This window comes from Ictidomys tridecemlineatus, chromosome 12 (genome assembly GCF_052094955.1).
Source record: "Ictidomys tridecemlineatus isolate mIctTri1 chromosome 12, mIctTri1.hap1, whole genome shotgun sequence".
NCBI lineage: Eukaryota > Metazoa > Chordata > Mammalia > Rodentia > Sciuridae > Ictidomys > Ictidomys tridecemlineatus.
In genome coordinates this window covers 87,007,387-87,031,671 of record NC_135488.1, presented here as the reverse complement: position 1 = coordinate 87,031,671, position 24,285 = coordinate 87,007,387, and the positions used below count along the sequence as shown (strand labels likewise).

General features: G+C 34.0%; 1 protein-coding gene across 3 annotated transcripts in view; it reads right to left on the bottom strand.

Moving 5' to 3' along the window:
* The window catches only part of Thada (THADA armadillo repeat containing), a 314,607-nt gene that overhangs the window by 214,687 nt on the left and 75,635 nt on the right, over positions 1 to 24,285 (bottom strand). For all 3 annotated transcript variants that reach the window (XR_013429010.1, XR_013429011.1, XM_013358268.4), the window contains exons 25-26: positions 17,189 to 17,311; positions 5,490 to 5,581 (exon numbers count right to left, since the gene is read on the bottom strand). Coding sequence is in view for 1 of the 3 variants with exons in the window: in XM_013358268.4 (XP_013213722.3) it covers positions 5,490 to 5,581; positions 17,189 to 17,311 (215 nt within the window). In the remaining 2 variants the exon portion in view is untranslated. The remainder of the gene's footprint in view (positions 1 to 5,489; positions 5,582 to 17,188; positions 17,312 to 24,285) is intronic.

The window sequence follows — 24,285 nt, the reverse complement described above, 5'->3', positions numbered from 1 at the left end:
TGTAAACCCCAAATCCTCTCTCAAAGCACCAAACAATTGAGTTTTACAGAGTTAACTATGAAAAAGTTAAATTTCTCATTAGTAAAACTGATAACCTCCTGGGCTAATTTAATTCATTCCCTACTTGCCAACCAAAAAAGTATGATTTTTACCTTTCTGGTTTAACAGCATAATGTTAGAAACTTTAAGGCCTACTCTTGCCTCATCTCTTATATACATGAAAACAGTGGGGCTCACTCAAAAAAAGAATACTTATGGGCATTCTCATCCATAGCCTACCTGCCTGCCCCTCTATCGGGTATATTGTATTTTCTCTTGCCTTTGTCTTACTTGCAATAAACTGCTCTAATAACCTCCCCACCAAAAACATAAAATCCACAAACGAAAAAAACTACATAATTCATACTGACTCCAACACCCACAGAAAGGATCTTAGAGTCAACTCAAGCAAACTTCTCCCCTGCGCCCCGCCCCCACTAAAATCAACATACCATATTAAAAATGTGTGATTATTGGTCCACATTCAGACTTTGAATGAATGAATGAAGTGGCTTATCTCCCACAGTTAGGACAATGTAAAATCTAAAGACATACACCAAAAAAGTAATATACCACTCATGACAGGCTCTGTGTACTGATAAATAAGTGCCCTGTACATGAAAATAATTTGTGTTCCAGTCCTGCCACTTTCTGGCTATACGAGAGCAGGCAAATAACTAAAATTCATTCCCTGTGGTTTTACTCCACTGTAAGGTGATGATGATATTATTCACCTTGCAGGGATCTCGTGAAGGTTAAATTAGACACATAAAAATGGCCTGGCACACGCCAACCATGGAACAGGCAAAAGACACTAAAAGACATGCCACCTGCCTTACAAAACTTCTCCCTTCTCTCAACGTAAGTTTAACAGAATCCAATGCAACAGATAGCTGCCATATTTTTCACTGGGCTGTCAGTTCCCCTTAGGCACAGAATATTTCTGATTCATATCTGTATGCTAGTACCTAGCAGAGGGCCTGGCCCAGAGTGAAAACATTATGAACGTTTATTCAATGGAGAAAATGAGAATTCTTTGGGTCTGAGGATGTTAATATTATCCCAGACCCAGTGAAAGAAAATTCCAATTTTCAGTTTGGCCAAATAGGTGTTTACCGCAAGCTTCTATGTAGTTCAAAGCAAATAAGCTATTCTGAATTCTAATAATTACATTCTCTAAAATATAAAAAATTCAATTGCCCTAAAGCTCTCAATTTTAGTTTTGAAAAACTAATTCTTTCCTAAACAATGGAGTGGGTAACCACAGAAACTTGTGGAATCTCTTTTCCTAGAAAACACGAAGAACAGGAAAGAAGCCAGTCAGTCTGAAAATGGCTTCAAAATCTGCTGATAAGCAAGAAGTTGGGCTGAGTTAGATGCCCCTTGAAAGGTTCCTCCAGACCTATGCCACTAAGAAAAATAATTCTAATAATTCTGTCATTTATGTCCAAGAAAATAAAATAAATCTAACATCTCCCAATACAGTCATTGAAAATTATTTTATTTGGATCTAGTGATGCTTTTACAAACCCATTTTCTTCTTAAATTATGGTAAACTGTACTAAGCTCTTAATTTGAATATGAGCTCTCCTTAATAATACAGAATAGGGATTGCACTTAACACAGTAAACAAAATTATTTATTCATTTCTCTTTTTCAGTCTATTTCATGACCTTAAATCTACTCATCCCCAAAGCCTTATAAAAAATACTATTTCCCCCCAAATACATCACTCTTTTTTTCCATTTACAGATGTCCAAGGCATTCATTACCCATATCATATTGCGCAGGTGATTAGTAAATGATATCTTCTATTTTCAATCTGATTCACAAGTAACAATTTATTTCTCCCCAGCTGAACTGTAAGCTCAAAAGCCCAAGTTTTGGAGCCCTCATGTTAAAACTGAATTCAAGGTAAGTACTTATTCATCATTAAGTTCTTATTGGCTCACAGGTTGAGTTTAAGCAAAAGGAAAATGCAAAAGCTATACTATTTAACTCTGCACACTGAGCACCTGTATGAAGTTTTGGCAAAGCAGACACTCCACAAAGTCAAAAATAAAGCTTCTCAGACTACTATATATTGGCACTTGCCACTTAGCTGCAACTAACATAGTTGAAGGTTAAGACACACATGGGACCCAGAGTTAAAGATGCAATTGGTTTAGCTGCTACCCTATAAAGAATGAGCAGCTATCAAGGATGGTCCATTCACATACAGATGGCAGCTACTATAGAAAAGCAGAAAGCACAACACTTTCCCCAGAAAACAGGACTGTGCATGTTCTGATTTTACATGGAATCCATTATTCATTCTGTCAGACCAAGTCAGTTAAATGGCAAACAGAAAGGAAATTACAGTGTAATAACATGACTGTAAAACTTGTATTTTCTCACTGTTCATAATCCAAAGAACACATCTAGATCAGACCAATGGGCTCAAAAGCTCAATCTTAAGTGCATTCCACACACTCATACAGAGAGGCAGACCCCTGCTCCTTTCTCCACATATTATATGAAAACTTCTTGTCCCTACTATGTGTCAGGTACTGTCTAAGGCATTGGCATTTTATCAAACATGCAATTCTAGTAACATTATATATTTTAGAGGGAAGAGACCTCAGGCCTGGCCCAACCTCTTATTTGACCAAGAAGAAACTCAAGGCACAGAGAGGATAACCTCGTTGGTTATTGTGGCTTTATGAGAACAAAGGCAGGAGTAGAAAACAAACTTTTTATCCCCCCCTCCCCAGTAATAAAATTTACTTTTTCTACTAAGTAAGTATTTCTATATGCTTCCTACACACCAGACAGTATACAAGGTACCAGATACACAGGATTCTGACCCTGGTGCTGTCCTCAAAAGGCACAGTCTAACAGCAAGGCAACAGACAGAAACAGCAAACCATATCTCTAGTTGTTTAGGACTTCAATTTTAAAAAATTAATAATAAAGTTGTAATAGTTTGTTGTAGACTCTTAATAACCCCATGAAGATAAAATCTAGATCTTACTACTCCTGTCATATAGATTGAGAAACTGAAGGATGGAGTGAATAAGGGACTCTACTAAGGTCATCTCCAGTGGCAGCAAAATACCTAGAAACCAAGTTTATTTACTCCAAGATAGACATTCTTTTCACACTAGATGGAAAAAAAGCAGATGTTCTTTTTATGTTCAGTTCCTTTCTGACCAAGAGCACACGTTTGCAAGACTGCATGCAGAACAATCTGTGGTTGTGAAAGCAAATTTAACTGGCCTGTGAGGTGTCATCAGCTGAGGTTAGTTATTTGATGACTGAGTAATCATCCAACAAGACATTGTAAGTAGCATTCTTAAAGTGCCCTTTATATATACAAAGAATAGATGGAAACGTTTTGGTCCTATCCTTTGGGGAATTAATATGTAGAGAATGGGCATATAAATATTTCAACAAAAAGTGACAAAATTAAATAAACTACAAAAGTAGAATAATCACAAACAATTGCAAATTTAACAAACTAAATGTTTTGCAGAACTTCTAAAAAGACCTGCCAAGAAACTGATAATTCAAGAGTTAAACAGAAAAGAGAAGCCTGTATAGGAGATGACACATGCCAGTCTTCAGATTATTGAAATACAGGCTCTAACTAAAAAATGTTCACCACACTTAAGTAAAATATCAACTTCCTAATTCCTTCATTTCACTTTCCACCATTAGTCAAAATAATTATACAAATATTCCATTTCCTTTCTTCTAGGAAAGTTATTAATTTTGTAATCTTCTCTATTCAAAAGAAATGAATTTCCATCAGTGTGACTTTAGCTAAAAGAGTAAAACTGTGTGATCTCATCGCCCTTTTATTCTTCTATCCTCTTTCAGTTGCAACCTAAATGAAATTAATGATCATTTTTCTCTGGTGCACAGTAAAATTTATATACACATTCAAGAAGAGCAATTTGAACATTAACTTTAATTGTTACTTAATATCATATTTTATTCATACTACTAAACATCATCATGATCTCATAAAAAGATACAACTATTTTAAACTTAAGCACATTGTAGAATTATTAACAAATTAGACAAAGTTAAAGAGAAACAAATACTAGTAATTTTCAGTTAATGACAGGAAAAATTACTTTAAGAACGAGCTAAAGGGGCTGGTGTCATGGCTTGGTGGTAGAGCACTTGCCTACCATGCGTGAGACACTGAGTTCAATCCTCAGCACCACCTAAAAATAAATAAACAAAGGTATTGTGTCCATCTACAACTAAAAATATTTTTTTTAAAAAAAAAAGAACAGGCTAAAAAGTAAAAATTATAATCATGCTACCAAAATAGTAATATTTATTTTAAAAATACAACTCTGGGAGAAAAAAAAATCTCTTAGTATTCCTGCATTTACTCAGGGGATTCAAACTTAGAGCCAGTTACCTTTCTTTGAAATATTTGGTCAATTTCACAGGCTGATAAGTAGCAATTTTCAGAACCACCACAGCAGGTTTCACGAGAATTACCACAAGCATATCAAAAAATTATTTCATCATATCTTTTAGTTCTTAAAACTTAATTTCATCACAAGAAGACATATTTTAATAAATACCATTTTAAAATCTAAATTTGAGGCAAAAGCATAGTAACTTGTTTAGGGAAGAGAGAAGCTGGGCTTGAATTCATGTTTAGGTCCTTAAGACAATGACTTGTATGTCAAATTGGATTCTAAAAGTTTAAAGGAGTAATTAAACATGCAGCGATAGTGACATCTAGTGTTAACAGCTGCAAGCCAACTACACTACTATTAAATCCTCAAATGCTGAAGAACTAACCAAAGCTTCTCTTTAAGAACAAACAGAACTTGTGCATTATATTAAAAAATAATAATAATAATAACCAAAATGGTTCCATAGATTTCCTTCCAGACATTAAAAAGCCTTACTGAAAAAAATAGAGTAAATTAAAGTCCAAAAAGTAAATGCATTATTTATATCACACAGTCAACATCTCCAACTTTCTCCTTTCGTTTAGGAGAGTAATGAATGCACAGGTAGTCTGGAAGGTGTTCTGATAAGAGTTTCACAATCTTTTAAACTTTCGCCTATATGATTAAAGATACTGCACAGATAGTAAATACTCGATAACACATCAGGAAAAAAGAATGTAGGACATTTCAGGAATACTTGAAGAAGACACAAAGAAAAAAGAATAGTTACTGCAGTGAGAAACAAGTCTATATTTCAGCCCTGGCTTCCTTGCTTTACATTTGTTGCTTTGAAAGGTCAACTTTGTAATCAGTTGATATTTTTGCCCAAGGATTTAGAATTTGGCAGCACTGGTTAATTCATTATACCATTTTTATAGTTTTATGCTACAGATGAATCTGTAAAAGTAAGCAAAATTTCACCAATTATTTTTGGCCAGGACAATTTTGTGTAAAAAGAAAAGTTAGCATTAGATGAAGCTTACTTACCTATTTGTTTTGGAAAGTTCATCCTTTCCCCTTTTAACTCCAAAAATTCTTGTGATCAAGGAACTAAAGAGAAGAGTGGATGAATTTCTCACCTATTATAAAAATAAACACACAATATAGGTCAAGGAATATTTATAGCATCAAATCAACATGTATAATGGTCAACTAGGTATTCCATTGGCTAGTATAGGACTAAAGAAAACATGGTTTGTTTTCACAAAATGAGACAACTTTAAAAAAAAAACTTAATAATAATTGACTCAATGACCTCTTAAATTAAGCCCTAACTCCAACCACACAATATAGTTTTTTCCTATTCTAATATTATCAATTGATTTCATTATGTCCTTGAATTGAATCATCAAACAGTACTTTAAGAAAAAAAAAACTATTTTTTCATATCCTTCCTGACAATGATTATTCTAGACCTCAACTCTTTTCACTTATTTTTCTGTACTTACCTACCTGTGAGAAAATACTTGTAAGACTTAATTTCAAAGAATCCATGTAATAAATAGTCAAGAAAATACTTAATATTCCAAATGCCATTAACTTCACAATGCCAATAATATAACCAAGGGATATTAACCCTAAAATTATATGATAGAACTGACTAATAAAAACAAGAGGCAAGAATTAATGTTAATAAACTTGGATCATTTCTCCAAGACACTACAGAGTATATTTTTCCAAGCCAATGCATCAAGATACTTTGGAATTTCACGACAATGTCTTGAATATTCTAGCATTATTGGTCTTCCTCAATCACCTTGCCAAATCAGAGTAGAGAGGTTTAAGTATGTACTGCCTTCCTTATGGTGTGCAAGGCAATATACCAGCACCACAGAGAATATCTAGAAATAGAAGACACACAATTGCTGCCATCATAGAGCTTATTTTTTAATTAGGTAAGTGATCATATGGTATGTTAAGTAGCAATATAAGAAGAAAAGTCATTAAAAGTAATAATGCAGGCTGGAACCATAGCTCAGTGGTAGAGCCCTTGCCTCGCACATGTGAGGCACTGGGTTTGATCCTCAGCACCACACAAAAATAAATTAATAAACAAAGATTTTTTTTAAAAAAGTAATAACTCGAGATTTAGAAAACCACTTCCTGAAACCATTGCATAAGGATCACAAACTCAAACGCCCAGAAGAAGCGGGGAGCAACAGAGGCAGCAGTGGACTGTGTCTAATGTAGTCCCTGCTCAGCTTCAGCTGACTAGCTGCCATGAAGGAATGCAAGCCTAATGTTGCCAGATCTTCTGCTTTTTTAACAGAAGCCAGAAACCTGATTTTTATGTGAAGTCTCACTATTCTGAAATGTTGGCAACAAATTAAAGAAAAGGGGTGGTGGAAAAATGACCATAGAGTCCAAATAAAATTCATAACAAAATTGCAATGAAACCCTAATCTTGGACAGATCTACTTAGGTCCATTCAATAGTCAGCAAACATTAATGGAGTCCCTACTACTGCCCTGCCTAATATGCCCAAACTGTAACAAAAGATCCATCCTGTCACTCTCAGTATCACCTCTGCCTAGCTCAGGTCTGATTATCTTACCCAGTCTCAGAAGGCTTGGTAAGGACATTTAGGACACCATTACCTCCCTCAAATCATAACAATGATAAAACACAAAAAGAAAGGTTAAAAGTAGGGCTCAGTGATAACAAGTAATAACAAAAAAATAAACAAAACACAACAGAAACACAAATTCCATTTTGCCCTAAACCAAACTCTCTGACAAAGGCTGCCAGATGCACTAAAGTTAAACATCTGGAGATGTTGAGAATACACACTTTAAACAAAACCATAGGGGCCTGTTTCATAAAGTGAACAGGCACAACGCAGAAATAAAATTATTTTTTTTAATCAATAGACTGAAGGCAGGAGACAGATAATGCATTTTAGTAATATTAATATGGATAAATGGAGGCAGTGACACACGCCTGTAATCCCAGGAACTCAGGAGGCTGAGGCAGGGGAACCACAAGTTCAAAGCCAGCCTCAGCAACTTACTGAGGCCTGAGCAGCTTAGTAAGACCCTGTCTCTAAATTAAAAAAAAAAAAAAAAAAAGTTGAACCAATGGGTACCAATACTATCAGCTTGATCCATCCTGCATGGGCTGAATGTTTGTGCCTCCTTCCCCAAATACATATGTAGAAATCCTAACCTTCAAAGTGATGGCATTGGGAGGTGGGGTACTTAGGATATGATTAGGTTATGAAATCTTTACCCTTATAAATGGGATATTAAATGCTCATATTAAAGAGACCAAAGAGAGAGAGAGAGAGAGAGAAAGAGAGAGAGAAAGAGAGAGAGAGAGAGACCCATTGCCCCTTTTAACCTTTCACAAGTTAAGGCACCTCTATGAACCAAAAAGCAGGCCCTCATCAGACACTGAATCTGCTGGCACATTGATCTTGGATTTCCCAGCCTCCAGAACTATGAGAAATAAATTTTTGCTGCTTATAAGTCACCCGTTCTGTGGCATTTTGTTATAGCAGCTCAAACAGACCAAGAAATCCATTATAAAATTCCCCCATTTAGTAGCCAATGATGATCAACACCTATTCTGATACATGTAGCAAAATGATGATACTCTATCAGGACTTCTGCATTAATTACTTAACATTCCCAGAAAAACTTTTAAAAATTTTTCCCTAATCATCTATTTGGTTATCCTGTTCACTCAATACAGAATTATTTGCATGTATTAACCAATTTTCCATTCAGGGCAGAGCAAACCTCCGAAAGCAATCAATTGATGATACTTGGTTTTAATATTTTAAAAATGACTTTCCCTTCTTTGAGATACAATACACATACTGTAAAATTCACCATTTTGAAGTATACAAGTCAGTGGTTTTTACTATATTTCTAAAGTGGGAGACTATCACCACTAAATCAAAAATATTTTCATAGCCCCAAAATGAAACCCTGCACACATTAGTCATCATTTTCCCTCCACCCATAGTAGGAAAGCACTGATCTATTTCTGTCTCTAAAAATTTTACCTATTCCAGACATTTCATATACATAGGATCATGAAACAGGTGGCCTTTTATGTAAGCCTTCTTTCACTCAGCACAATATCCTCAAGATTCACCCATATTCTAGCATTTTTTGGTACGTTTTTCCTTTTTATGGTAAATAATATCCCATAATAGAGATATATCACATTTTTTAAATCTGTTCAGCATTTGATGGACATTTGGCTTGTTTCCCATTTTTTGGCTATTATGGATAATGCTACTGAAAACATTTGTGCACAAGTTTTTATATCAACATGTTTTCATTTCTCTTAGGTATACATCCAGAAGTAGTATGGTAAATTATTACAGTAACTCTGCTTGTAGGAACTGCCAAAATGGTGGTATCATTTTATATTCTCATTAGCAATATATTAGGGCTTCAGTTTCACCAATTCTGTGATTCTGCACATCCTCCTCAATACTTTTGTTGTCCATCTTTTTAATCTTAGTGAGTACAAAATGGTGTCTCATTGTGGCTATGATTTCCATTTCCCTAATGGAAACATCTTTTTATGTACTTATTGACCATCTGTATATCTTCTTTGGGGAAATATATTCAAATGAATTGTCCATTTTTTAAATGGGTTGTCTTTTTATTATTATTGAGTTCTAAGAGTTTTCTATATATTCTTAATTTTGATCAAGTCTAATTTACCTATTTCTTCTGTTGCTTGTACTTTAGGTGTTGTATCTAAGACACTGTTAACCCACTCCAAGGTACAAAAACTTACATGAGTTTTCTTCTAAAATATTTATAGCTCTTATATTTAGATTTTTGATCCATTTTTAGTTCCTCAAACATGAAATTCATTCTCTTGCATTATAGCTATCTAGTGGTACTAGTACTATTGGTTGAAAGAACTATTCTTTTTCCATTGATCTTTGAGCACTATTTTTTAAATTTTGTGTGAAGATTTATTTCTGAAAAATCAATCCTATTCCATGATTTATATGTCTATCCTTATGTCAAATCCATAATCAAATTTACTACTGCTTAGTAGTAATTTTTGAAATTGGGGACTATAAGCCTTTTGACTTTGTTTTTTCAAGATTGTTTTGTCTAGTATGGGACCCTTGCATTTTTTTAAACATATTTTAGGATCAACATATTAATTCATGCCAAAAAAAATATTCAGATAGAATTTTAACAGAAATTATGTTAAATCTGTAGATCAATTTGGGGAGCATTACCATCTTAGTGATAGAACGTTTTCCAATAATGAACATGGAATATCTGGTCCTCTTGCATTTCTCTGAATAATGTTTTCAAATTTTCAGTGTGAAAGGTTGCACTTTTTCTGTTAAATTAATTTCCTTTTAAAAATATTTTATTAGTTATCAATGGGCCTTTATTTATTTGTTTATATGTATGTGGTGCTGAGAATAGAACCAGCTTCTCACACATGCTGGGCAAGCACTCTAACACTGAGCCACAACCCCAGCCTCATCTTCTGTTAAATTTATTTCTAAAGTATTTTATTCTTCTTTATATTTTTATTAGTGCATTATAGTTATACATAATAGTGGTATTCTTTGTGACATGTACATACATGCATATATTGTAATTTACTCCATTTCATTCTCTAGACTTCCCCTTTCCCTCCCTTCCTCCTTTCCTGAATCTTCTTTCTCTACTGATCTTTCTTCTATTTATTTTATTACCTTTATTTATTTAATTTTTAATAAGTACGTTATAATTATACATAAAACTATAGTTCTTTGTGATATATGCATACAGCACATGGCATAATTTAGTCCATTTCATCTCCCAATACCTTCCTCTTCCTCCACTCCACCCTGCCCTTCAATGACCTTCCTCTATTATACTACTCTCCTTTCTGTTTTCATGAGATTCCCTTTTATTATTCCCTATTTCTCTTCACTTCCACACAGGAGAGAAAAGATTTGACCCTCGTCTCCCTGAGTCTGGCTTATTCACTTAGCATGTTGTTCTCTAGTTCTGTCCATTTATCAGCAAATGATATAATTTCATTCTTCTTGATGGCTGAGTAGAACTCCATTGTGTACATATGCCATACATTTTCTTCTCTTCATTTATTCTTTTTTTAAATTTTTTTTAAATTCATGTTTGAACTATTCATTGCTCAAGTAAAAATGATTTTTGAACTTTTATCCTGTATAACGCTAAACATCTTTTTATGTACTTATTGACCATCTGTATATCTTCTCACTGAACTTGTTTATTAGCTCTAATTTATGTGAGTGTGTTCCTTAGGATTTTCTACATAAAAGATCATGGCATCAGAAAATAAAAACAGTTACACCTTCCTTTATTACATCTTATTTTTGCCTGATTGCCCTAGTTAGGAGTTCCAATGTAATGCTGAACATAAGTGGCAAGAGTGTATACCCTTGACCTTTTACGGATCTTAAGGGAGAACTTTCAGTTTTTTACCAGTAAGTATATGCTATGTTTTCCACTGCTGTTCTTGATCAGGTTGAGAAAATTCCATTCCTAATTCATTGAGTGTTTTTAATCATGAAATGGAATTAGATTATTGTCAAATGCTTTTTCTACATCTGCTTAAACATCATTTAATTTTTGCCCTTTATTCATTACATGTTACATTAGCTGATTTCCTATGCTGAGGTGTATACTGTTTTAAAACTGTAGAAGTTAAAAAACAGACCACTAAATAGTTATTATAAAGGGTCAGTTGGTCCCATTGTTTTTGAGACTGTGGCAAGGCAAAATATCATGGCAGGGAGCATGTAGTAGAGCACAGCTGTTTACTTTATGGGAGTCAGAAAGCAAAAGAAAAGAGAGGAGGGGTGTAGGTCCCAACAGGATTTTCAAGAGCACGCCTCCATGACCTAACTTCCTCCCACTAGGCCCCACCTACCAAAGGTTCTACTACTTCCCAATAGTACCACAGGATGGTGATCAAGCCTTTCACACATGGGCCTCTGGGGAAAATCTTAGATCCAAACTATAGCAACAGTAATACAATAAAAGCAAATTCCTTTTGGGAAAAATGAATGAAGGAGTATGCAAGTTAAAAAAAGATTAAAGACAGAATTAGTGGTAAAGTTGAACATGCAGAAATTAGAACAACTGTCAAGTAATTCTACCTATAAACAATCCTTTTTATCAGGGAAAACCAGAATACTTCCTACTCTCTACCTCCTTCTCCACAGAGTCTCCAACATATGGTTGGTAGGGACTTGGTAGTCAGCTGCAAAGTGACAACTGTTACCAAAGTATTTCTCCTCTATTCATTGAATAGATAATTTTTTTCTTTCTTTCTTGGCATAAGAAAGCTTCTATATATAGACTTATATAAGAGATAGAAGAATTTATTAGCTCTAATTTATTAGAAAATTAGGTTATACTAGGTTGTATGTGTGTGTACAAGCATATATGTACACTCATTTTTTTTATTACATAACATATAAACTCCCTTAATAAATATTCAAAAAATATGAAAGGGGAGCGCACCTGTGCAATTGCTATGTAGCATGATCACTGACACCATACACCCCTAGTAGGCAGTCAAGGATAGGATCAAGATACAACATTTTAATATTCTGTCGAGGGTATGTGATACAGGTTTATAGCAAAAAGAGACATTTTTTGAAAAAAAATTAAATGAGATTTGAGTTCTAAGCCATATGACTTTGAAGAAATCCTACACCTATAATCCAGAAAAACCATGCCGGATTTTCTGGGCTTCTAAGGAGAAGACCAGCAATACTTGAGTTCTTGGTAACTGTCTTCCAAAGCTATAAGATACTTCTCCCATGAGAGGTCAAAAGTAAAGAAAGGGTTTCCACTAATCCATACAGCATCTATAAGTGAATTAGAAAAAAAGTACCTCTTCCTCTGAGTAAATGAAGCTCCATTCCAAGGCATATGGCATGATGAGTGGAGCACAGCTGGATTTAAAGACTACACAGCCCTAAGCCTGGAACCTTCATAGCAACTTCACAACTGCCAGAGGGCAGTCATTGGTGCCAACAAGACACAAAGTAACCATGGCAGTGCTGCCAGGAAGATCTGAAAGGGTCTTTTTTGTATGTTCCTCTGAAATCCCCTGCATGCTGTGAATCAGAACTGACTTAAGAGAAGCAAGATAAAATTGTACTAGATAAAAATATAACCTCAGGGTGGGTCATAGGAGGACCCTAGTTGGGTTGCTTGGCAAGCTCTATTGGAAAGGCTGAGAGTTGCCTAGGGAAAGGCAATCAGGTGTCCAACAGTCACTAAACATAATGAAGAGAATCAGATGCTATTTTAAAAGAACAACTGCCCAGAAAACTCTAAGGATCTATGCATATGTATCTATAAATCATTTTATGTAACTTAAATTTTGAGTAAACTAACTTCATCTACAAAATGTACGTCAAATATAATCATTTCTTACCATCTTTACTAACATTTCACTATTCTAAGCCATCATCACCTTTTGGCAGAACTATTATAATAGCTTCCTGATTGGTCTTCCTCCTTCCTTCTTGCCACCTTAGAATCATGTCCCCATTTATCTAGATTAATAAAAAACCCATCATTCCCTACTATAAAACCCCCTTGTGAAGGATTTTTCAATAGGCTTTTCAATAGCAGAAGGAATCACAGTTGCATTTCAAGTGTTTATGCCAACACCTGCCCAAGTTGGGTTAATGCCCCAAGGGGTAAACTCTGACCAACAAGAAACAAGCAGTGGGACTCCTCTAAGAGGTGGTAGTTTCACATAGTAGAAGATGTACCATGTGACAAGACAACCAGCTCAGTTTTCCTGCAAGATTAAGGCCTACTTGGTAGCATCTTTCCTCCTTTCTTGCCTCATTTATTGTTTTCTTTCATTCTTGTTGCTCTGGGTTTGTACCTCTCAATAAAACCTTACCTCCAGTTGCTTTCTGAGGACACAGGGCCCAAGCCCTACAAAGCAGCTAAAATGACCTCTTCTGCAATCCTATCACACACAAAACTGCTTTACCACACTTCAGATTCTGAAGTCAGACAGATAATAGTTGCACATTCTTAGACAAAGGTATTTCATGTCTCTTAGCCTTATTTTATTTATATATAAAATATGAAGTATAATAAAACTTTCTGAAATTAATCAATGTAATATAAATGATGCCAGGTACATTATTTATATTAGTATTTCCAGTGCTTAATATGTCATCTACTACACTGTAGGTATGCCTAATGCCTACAATGTTTACAATAGTACATTTTCTCTGTATTTAAAAAATTCCGGGCTGGGGATGTGGCTCAAGCGGTAGCGCGCTCGCCTGGCATGCGTGCGGCCCGGGTTCAATCCTCAGCACCACATACCAACAAAGATGTTGTGTCTGCCGAGAACTAAAAAAAATAAATAAATATTAAAAATTCTCTCTCTCTCTCTCTCTCTCTCTCTCTCTCTCTCTCTCTCTCTCTCTCTCTCTCTCTCCTCTCTTACTCTCTCTTTAAAAAAAAATTCCAACTAAGTAGCAAAGATTGAAAGATCTGTAAGGTCTCAATACAAATGGCCAGTAATCTGTAAAAACACATTAAATCTATACATGAATACTCTCTGAAAAATGCCCCTTTACTGCAAACAATTCACTTTACCTGGGTTTTTGCCTCTCCAACTTATCAGGAAAAACAATTAAGTCAAAAGTACAGATGTAGCCAGCTTTAGGCACAATATATTCCTGAGAGGATGCACACAAATCAAATTTCTGTAAATCAAACCATATTTCACAAGCACTAGGGGAAAATCACCCTTTAAAATGACTTCAACAAATAATGCTATAGTAAACTGTTACTGTAAAATGAAGGTTTCTTCATAGCCAGTGATTATGATGACTTATAATTTCATTAGGTTTTCATAAGAAAGGAAATACAGCAATCAGCATATGGCAACATGAGCTCCCTCCCACCCCACATGAAGTCCCATGCTTGCTCAGGACTCTACAAGCAAGAAGATCATCACCAGAACTGAACGCAGCCAATGTTATGCCTGGAGTCTGTGAAATTGTGAGCTAAATAAACCTTTGTTGTTATAAAGTTAAAAAAAATTATGGCAACAGTATAGATTTTCACAGCTATGATGTTACTTTGTCTGACAAAGCAAGAACAGCAAATAGAAACAAAATATTCCTATAAAACCAGTGTTCAAAAGGAAGATTCCAGTTAATAAAATTATCATAAGCACTTATATTATTGCAAGCTTTTGTGGATATATATATGGATATGGATAGTATTCATGTATAAAACTCACAGAAAAAAAACATGCATCAGAATCATGATATCTCTGTGGTGGCTTAACAGGTAACTTTCATTTTTAAGGTTTCTCTTATGTTTTCCTTTATTTTTAAAAAATTTTCAGGCACATGCATTACTGCTTTGGGTCTCACAAATGGACTTCCAAAAGGAATCATTTGTTTCTGACACTTTTGGCTTTGGCAAAAAGTTGGGAAAATCACCACGTTTCACACTGGTAAAGCCCTTTCACAGAAAATGTTTCTTGTATTATCTGGATTAGACTTGAAGAAAAAAATATTAATATTGCTGGCAATCAGTTTTACCATCTCTAATTTTCCTGATGATCAAGCCACATTCCTACATCTCTGATTACACTGACGGTATATGGGTATTGTTCTACTTCCTATAAATGTAAAAGGTAAACACTGTGCCTTCAAAGGTAGTTATGCAATGCTCCTAGACAGAATTCCAAAAGTCTGCATCTCTTACAAGATGCCTAATTGTCTAGGCAAACGTTGGCAACCTTGAGGAGTGTTCCTCACACTGGGAGTCTGTGCCTTTGGCAGCCACTGCAACAGACTGAATCTCAATTAGAGGCTTATCATATTGATACGGAATGGTTTGTGCAGCCTACTAATTGGAAAGCCTGCCTTTCTAGTAAATACTCCACTCTGTGGGTTTTGTTTTGTTTGTGGGAGTTGTGGGTGGGGAGTTACGAAGGATTGAACTCAGGGGGACTTAACCACTTGAGCCACATCTCCAGCCCTACTTTGCATTTTATTTAGAGACAGGGTCTCACTGAGATGCTTATGCCTCACTGTTGCTGAGGCTGGCTTTGAACTCGTGATCCTCCTGCCTCAGATCTCGCGAGCTGCTGGGATCACAGGCATGCACCACCACACCCCACCACTCTGTGGGTTTAAGACCTAGCTTCTTTGCTCCTCCCCTCCCCTTTGCCAAGCATTTTTGTAAAGCCACATGTCAAGCGCCTATGAATCATAGGTTATTGTCCTTTACTCTAGAAGACACAATGACATAGGAGAAAAAAAAATAAGGGTTTCTCCAAGGAATCATGAAAAAGACACATGAAAGTTTCCTTTCTTAAATCTAAGAAGTACATTAGGTACTGCTCACAGTCTTTATAGAGTTCTAAGTCAAATGGTTTCTGGACAGTGTTATATTGGAAAAAAAAAGTGACTCAATATTTATACTTCTATTTAATGCTTTGTGCTTGATTTTTCAACTTTTGATAGAATATATTGGTACCACTCACTCAACATATGATATACAGAATCTACAACATCCAAAAAGAGATACATTAAGATACTAAGAAAGAGTGGGTCTGCTTCTAGATCAATATTACTAATCAGTAGGGAAATGCAAAGCAAAACCATAAGGGGATACCACTTCACACCCATCAGGAAGAACTATCATTTTAAAAAATGAAAATCCTAAGTGAAGACGGAAACAAATTGGAACTCTTGTGCATTGCTGATATGAGTGTAAAATGATACTGTCTCTATGGAAGAGTTTGATGGTTCCTCAAAAAGTTAAACATAGAATTACCCTATAATACACCCAAATTAACTGAATATGCTAATGCTCACTGCTGAATTACCACAATAAGTAAAATGTGGAAACAATCTATCAACAGATGAGTGGATAAAGAAAATAAAGTACACACATACAATGAAATGTTATGCAGACTTAAAAAGGAATAAAATTCTGACACGTTACAACTTGGTTGAACCTTAAAGACATTATATTAAATGAAATAAGCCAAACATAAATTAATAAATCTTGTTATGATTCCACTTATAAGAGATATTAGGTCAGGTAAATTCATAGAATCCAAAGGTATTACAGAGGTTACCGGGGATGAGAAAATACAGGAAGTCAAAACTTAATGAGTATAGATCTTTTGTTGGGGATGACAAAAAGGTTCTGAAAATGTGTAATGTGATGAATATTGTATACACTTATGCCATGTTAAATGGTTAAAATGGCAAATTTTTTAAAAAGATAACTGACAAAAGTTAAAAAAAAAAAGTAAAACCTAGGGTAGGCTTACAACATACAAAAAAAGTAAAATGTATAACAATAACAATAATATCAAGATAGGAAGAAGAAAAAGAAAGCAAAATATTAAGTTCTTATACTTTAAGTGGCACAGCAAAATATCACTCAAGGGTAGACTGTGATAAGTTAAAGTTATACCTTACTGCACTAAAATAAAAGACTTAAGTCTAATAAACCAACAAAAGAGATAAAATGAAGCCATAAAACATCAAGAATCAAAATATAGCCTGATCCAAGAATTTATTCCCTAGAGAAATTCCTTGATAAAATGCAATATATATATTTTTTATCATCTAGTGAAAGGTTTATTAAAACTTAATCAGAAGTACAATTAAATCAATGAAAGTAAATGGCAAAAACACTCACTGCCCAGACTGGTGAGGTAAAACCCAGAATCGCAGCCTTAGCTCCATCAGCAACATACGGAATGATATTTTCTCCTAGACGTGTATCTCTAAACAAGGCTCTGAGGATATTCAAAGCATGAACCTAGGACAAAAAGTTCAAAATTAGCTGTGGGTAAATAACTATGGTGATTCTAAATCTGTATATAAAATTACAAGAAGAAAGTAATAATATGCAAATGAAACAGTAGATTTAATAAAATAATAATTGATAAAAATAATTTTTAGACATTAGTAAGGACAATGTAATAAAAAAAAAAACTTGATCCAATGAACCTATGAGGAATCCTGAATCTAACAAACACATTCTTTACAAGGAACATTTATTTTTTAAAATGGCTTCAAACTTAGTAACAATAAAATACCAAATAATTATTACCTTATAGATTATGCTGTCATCACAGTGGAAGTGAGTTATAGTTTTTCAAAAACAATTCTAAAATGGAACTACCATATGACCCAACTATCCCCCATCCCTCAGTATATATCCAAAAGATCTAAAATTAGCATGCTACAGTGACACAGTCACATCAATCAATGTTTATAGCAGCATACTTCACATAGTCAAGCTATGGAACCAACCTAGGTGTCCTTCAACAGATGAATGGATTAAAAAAAGTAGTATATACAAATAACGGAATATTACTCAGCCATTAAGAAGAATGAAATTATGGTGTTTGCTGGTAAATGGATGGAACTGGAGACCATCATGCTAAGTGAAATATGCCAGATCCAGAAAGTCAAAGGCTGAATGTTTTCTATGATAGTCAGAAAATAGTCCAAGATAAGGGGGTGGGGGGGGGACAAAAAAAGAGAGGAGGAGGGAATTCCATCTCAATAGAAGAAGGATCAATGGAGTTAAGGAGGGGGACTGAGGATAGGGAAGAGGGACAGGATAAGGAAAGAACAGTAGAAAGAATCTGACCTAGCTTTACTATGTCTACATATGAATAAATATACCACAGTGAAACTCATCTTTATGTATACCCACAGGTACTATTTTAAAAAAAACAAAAAACTGTAACTAAGTAGCAGAAAGACAAGTAGAGTAGAGGGAAGAGAATAAGGTGAGGGAGACAGGAAGGGAAAATGGAAATACCAGAAATTGAATTTTTACTTATACATTACATTATATTCCATGTTTTTATAATTATGTCAAAATGAATCCAAATGTTATGTATAATTAAAAAGAACTAATAAAATTTTAAATAATTCTAAAATTGACACATTTAAAACACTGGTCAAAGAAAATTTTTAAACATATTTAGAGCTGAACAATAATGAAATTGCTACATATCAAATCTTATAGGCTGCACCTTAAGTGGAGCTAAAAAACAAACAAACAAACAAAAACAGAAAGAAAGAAAGAAAGAAAGAAAGAAAGAAAGAAAGAAAGAAAGAAAGAAAGAAAGAAAGAAAGGAAGGAAGGAAGAAAGGCTTTAAATGTGTACTTTAAATGGTCTGTTTAAAAAAAAAAAAAAAAAGACCAAAATCGGATGTGCTAAGTCCACTTACAATGACAATTATAATTTTTTACAATAAACTCAAAATAGAGAAGGAAAATAAAAAGAACAATAGAAATTTCTTTTAAACAGCACAAATACAATTAAGGGCAAACAAAACCAAAAGCTGATTCTCTGTAACAAACCTGAGAAGATTAACCAAGAGAAGGCACAAACACAATATTATGACTACCAATGAGAACATGACTACAGACAAAGTCGAGAATAAAGCAAAGAACAAAACCAAGACTAATCCTATACTAATCAGTAAAAATAATAATATCATGCATACTATATATTACATATTATATATAAAATAAAAAATCTCCTAAAAATAGAATTTATTAAAACAAATAACTGAATACCTAGATACTACCATTAAATAAAATCAATAATTAAAATCTTCCCAGACTTAATTTAAAAAATCAAATAAATTAACTACAGTAACAAAAAAAGGTATACCCGATTTTATAAATGAATTCTATAAATATTGAAAGAATAGAAAATTGCCATTTGATAAGCTATCAAGAGAAGACTCACAGATTTGAATCTAACATATCCTGACTATCAAAACAAGGTATAAATAATTACTTTGGTGAAATGATAGTATCTTTTTTATTTCTAATTTTTTCTTTGTTCTTTTTAGTTATACATGACAACAGAATGTGTTTTGACATATCATACATACATAGAGTATAACATCCCATTTTTGTGGTTGCACATGACATGGAGTTACACTGGTCGTGTATTCATATATGAACACAGGAAAGTTATGTCCAATTTATTCTACTGTCTTTCCCATTCCCAACTCCACTCCCTTCCCACCACTCCTCCCTGTCCAATGCAGTGAACATCCACTCCTCCCTCCGGCAAGCCTACTGAACCAGCATCTGCATATCAGAGAGAACAGGTCAGACTTTGGCTTATGGGGATTGGCTTATTTCACTGAAAATGATAGTTTCCAGTTCCACCCATTTACCAACAAATGCCATAATTTAATTCTTCTTTATGGCTGAGTAACATTCCACTATGTACATGTTCCACATTTTCTTTATCCATTCATCTGTTGAAGGGCACCTATGTTGGTTCCTTAGCTTAGCTATTGTGAATTGAGCTACTATAAACATTGATATGGCCAAGGCACTATTAGTATGCTAATTTTAAGTCATTTAGTATATGCTGAGGCGTGGGATAACAGGGTCAAATGGTGGTTCCATTCCAAGTTTTATGGGGAATCTCCAAATTGCTTTCCAGAGCAGTTGCACCAATTTGCAGTCCCAGCAGCATTATATGAGTGTAAATGGTAGTATCTATTAAAGCTGAATATATATGCATATTCAACAAAAATATATATGTGTTCACCACTAAGCATATCTAAAACATATAAAAATGTTCATCAAGAATAGAATGGATAAGCCAAATGCAGTGGCCCACACCTGTAATCCCAGAGGCTGGGGAGATTGAGGCAGGAGGATCAAAAGTTCAAAACCAGCCTCCGCAAAAGCAAGGCACCAAGAAACCAGTGAGACCCTGTAGCTAAATAAAACATAAAATAGGGCTGGGGATGTGGCTTAGCAGCCAAGTGCCCCTGAGTTCAATCCCTAGTACCCGTACCCCACACACACACACAAAAGAACAGAATGGATAAATTTTATACTATTAAATAGTAACAAGAATGAATAAATCATAGTATTTATGGCTGAATGTCATAAACCTAATTTGAGAAAAAAAAACATCAAAAGTATGGTTTATAATATAGGATTTCATTTTTATAACATTAAAGTAAAAGGTAAAACTAAAGTGTTAGAAATTAGGATCTTGGTTACTGTCAGGGAAAGAGTGCTGATTAGAAGAGAACATGAAGGGGCCTTGGTGTCCTAGAAAAGTTCTGCTTCTTTCTTGTTACACAAATGTGATCACTTTGTGAAGCTGTAATGACTTGCACACTGTATATTATAATAAATCTAAAAATGCATATAAAATATGACAGGGACAGCATGAGAAAGGAAGAATATAAGCCAATCTCAATTATGAACCCAGTGAGAAGCATAAATGTATATCCTTTCTAAAGAAAATTTAATAATGTATAAAAACATGTCAAAGTTGAGTTCATTCTCAGTATGCAAATATATTATATTTAAAAATCAGCATAAGTGCTGGGAATGCAGTTCAGTGGTAGAGCGCGTGCCTAGCGTGTACAAGGCCTTCAATCCCCAGCACTGAAAACTACAACAAAAAGAATAACATGCAATTCATGATATTTGAAAATTCTAGGGAAAAACAAAACGTATTTATTTCAAATGATGCAGGAAAGCACTAAAGAATTTTTTTTTAATCAGAGAAAGGACAGATTAAAAATTTCAAGAAGTAACAACAACATAAAGATGCCGGCTATCTCTATTTCTAGCAAAATTGTGCTACAGGTTCCAGCAGCAAAATAAGATAAGGAAAATTTTTAAAAGACTAAGCATTAGAAAGCTAACAAACTTAGGATTACCTACTAGGGATACGATTATCTATAAAGAAAATCCCAAGAATTTATAGACAAGTCATTAGTTGTATTATAGCAGTTCAGGTAAGTTGCTAAACATAAGCACAACAATCACCAAAAAATCAATTTCATTCTCACAGAGCAACAATAGATAATATAAAATTTTGAAATATCATTTATAAGAAAAATATATAGAAATAAATCTCACAAAAGATCCGTAAGACTTTTATGAGGAAAAAATATGCATTCCTACCCACAAGGTATGAGAATTTCTGTTGCTTACCAGCACCTTGGTATTATCAGACCTTTACAGTTTTTACTTTTCTGTATGAAATGGTGTTTACTAGTTTTGTTTTGTATTTCTTTGATTATTAGTTAGCTTTAACATCTTTTCATATATTTACTAATCTTGTGAATTCTGTGAATTACCTGTTCAGAGATTTTGCCTACTTTTAATTATTTGCCATCTTTTGTAATACTTGTTGTTTTAAATATTTTTATTAGTTATTGATGGACCTTTATTTATTTATTTGCTTATACGTGGTGCCAAGAATCAAACCCAGTGCCTCACACATGCTAGGCAAGCACTCTACCACTGAGCCACAACCCCAGCCCAAGACTTGTTGTTTTAAAAATATTTTCCTGATAGTAATTCCTTTTCGGTTATTTGAATTACACATATATTTTCCTCATTGGAGACTTCTCTTATTTTGCTTATGGTTTCGATTATTGTAGAGAAGTTTTAAAATTTAATTAAGTGGAATATGTCAGCTTTGTCCTTTATGGTTTGTGCATTTGGAACTTATTTAAGAAATCCTTGCATACCCCAAGGTCGGAAAGATATTTTATATTTTCTTTTAAAAGTCTTAAAGTTTTGCTTGTCACACTTCTTTATATTACCTGTAATTTGATTTTTTATATAAAATATGAAAATAATTTTGTTTTCCATTTAGAAAAATAACATATAAGCATTTTTGATACAATTTGTTATTTCTTCCTCATTTATACTGATTTGTAACATTACTTCTATCATGTACTGTTTGCATACACAGGCAATCGTTTCTGTCCATTTCATTGATCTGCTGGTCTATCACTGGACTAAACTGATGATTTTAATTACTATACTTTATAATAACTTATAATATCATATAGGATGAATCATTTTTTCCCCAGAATTACCTTGATTATATTCATCTCATTACATTTCCATCTAAATTTTGGAATCACTTTGTTAAGTTCAACAAAATGTCCTCTTGAAATTTTTGTTGGAATTTAAAGTGAAAAATTGGCTTCTTAGGGAAAATGACTTCTTTTATTGATACTGAATCTTCCATGAGGTATGGGAATGTAGGTCAAGAGAGTGGCTTGCGAAGCATGCAATGGGGCCTTGGATTCTATTCCCCTGAAACTCCCCCCCCCCACCTCTGCAATAATAACAATGATATGGCTTATTTCTCTATTTATACAGATCTTCCTTGATACTTTTTGTTTTTTTGAAAAATGATATTTCAAGCCAGGTGCAGTGGCACGTGTCTATAGTTCCAGCAACTCAGGAGGCTGAGGCAGGAGGATGGCTTGAGCCTAGGAGTTTAGAGATAACCTGGGCAACACAGTAAGGCTGGGGTTGTGGCTCAGTGGTAGAGTGCTTGTCTAGTATGTGTGAGGCACTGGGTTCAATTCTCAGCACCACATATATGCAAATAAATAAATAAAGGTCCATCAATAACTAATAAAAATATTTAAAACAACAAGTATTACAAAAGATGGCAAATAATTAAAAATAGGCAAAATCTCTGAACAGGTAATTCACAGAATTCACAAGATTAGTAAATATATGAAAAGTGTTAAAGCTAACTAATAATCAAAGAAATACAAAACAAAACTAGTAAACACCATTTCATACAGAAAAGTAAAAACTGTAATGGTCTGATAATACCAAGGTGCTGGTAAGCAACAGAAATTCTCATACCTGTGGGTAGGAATGTAAATTCCATCAAACACTTTGGTGACAATGACAGCATCGAAGTTGAATACGTACATATCCTATAACCCTGCAATTCTAATTCTAGGTACACAACCTGTGGCAACACACTATGTATAAGGAGAAACAAAAGAATGTTTGCACTTGGTTTATAATAGAAGACAACTGGAAACAACGCAAATAGTGTCCATTCAAAGAAGGTATGAATTGGAATAAGATGCTGAAATACTTTTCAGGAATGAAAATGAAGTGAAGTTTACTAATCTTAAAAAATAATGTTGACTGAAAAAACCCAAACTATAAAAAAGATGTGTAGATAATGCCATTTGGGTAAAAGATTTTAACAATCTAGCAAAAATGCATGGGAATGATAAATACTAATTTGGGTTAGTGATCACAACTGAAAGGGAAGAAAAAGGAATGAGATGGGGAGAAATCCACGAATATGCTTGTAAAATTTTTTTTTAATTTTTGTTTTATTTTTTTGGTACTGGGAATAAAACCCAGTAGGCAAGTGCTCTATCATTGAGTTGTATCCCCAGCCCTGCAACTGTATCTTTAATATTTAATTTCTTATACTGAATTGGTTTCATAGATGTCCATTATTCACAGCATAGAAAAGTTTATTTTATGCTGACATATTTTGGAAATACATAGTAAATATAATAAATAAGCCATGGGAGGGGAGAAAGAAAGAAAATTATCAACTAAAGCCTAGAAGACAAATCACAGACTAAATTTTAAAATTTCCCTAATTTCCTAAAAACAATTAAACTGCCATTAATCACCTTGAAATAGAGGACAGCAATAATCATACAGAACAACTTAAAGGAAAACCCCTTTATTTTTTTTTTAAATTTTCCTCTAATTATGTTATATGCTTTTTAAAAATATTTTGTTTTAATTAGTCATACTCAACAGTAGAATACACTTATATACTTTGATATATCATTCATAGATGGGATATAATTTCTCATTTTTCTGAGTATACATATTGTAGAATCACATTGGTCATACAGTCACATATATACATACAGTAATAATGTCTGTTTCATTCCACTATCTTTCTTATCCCCACATCCTCT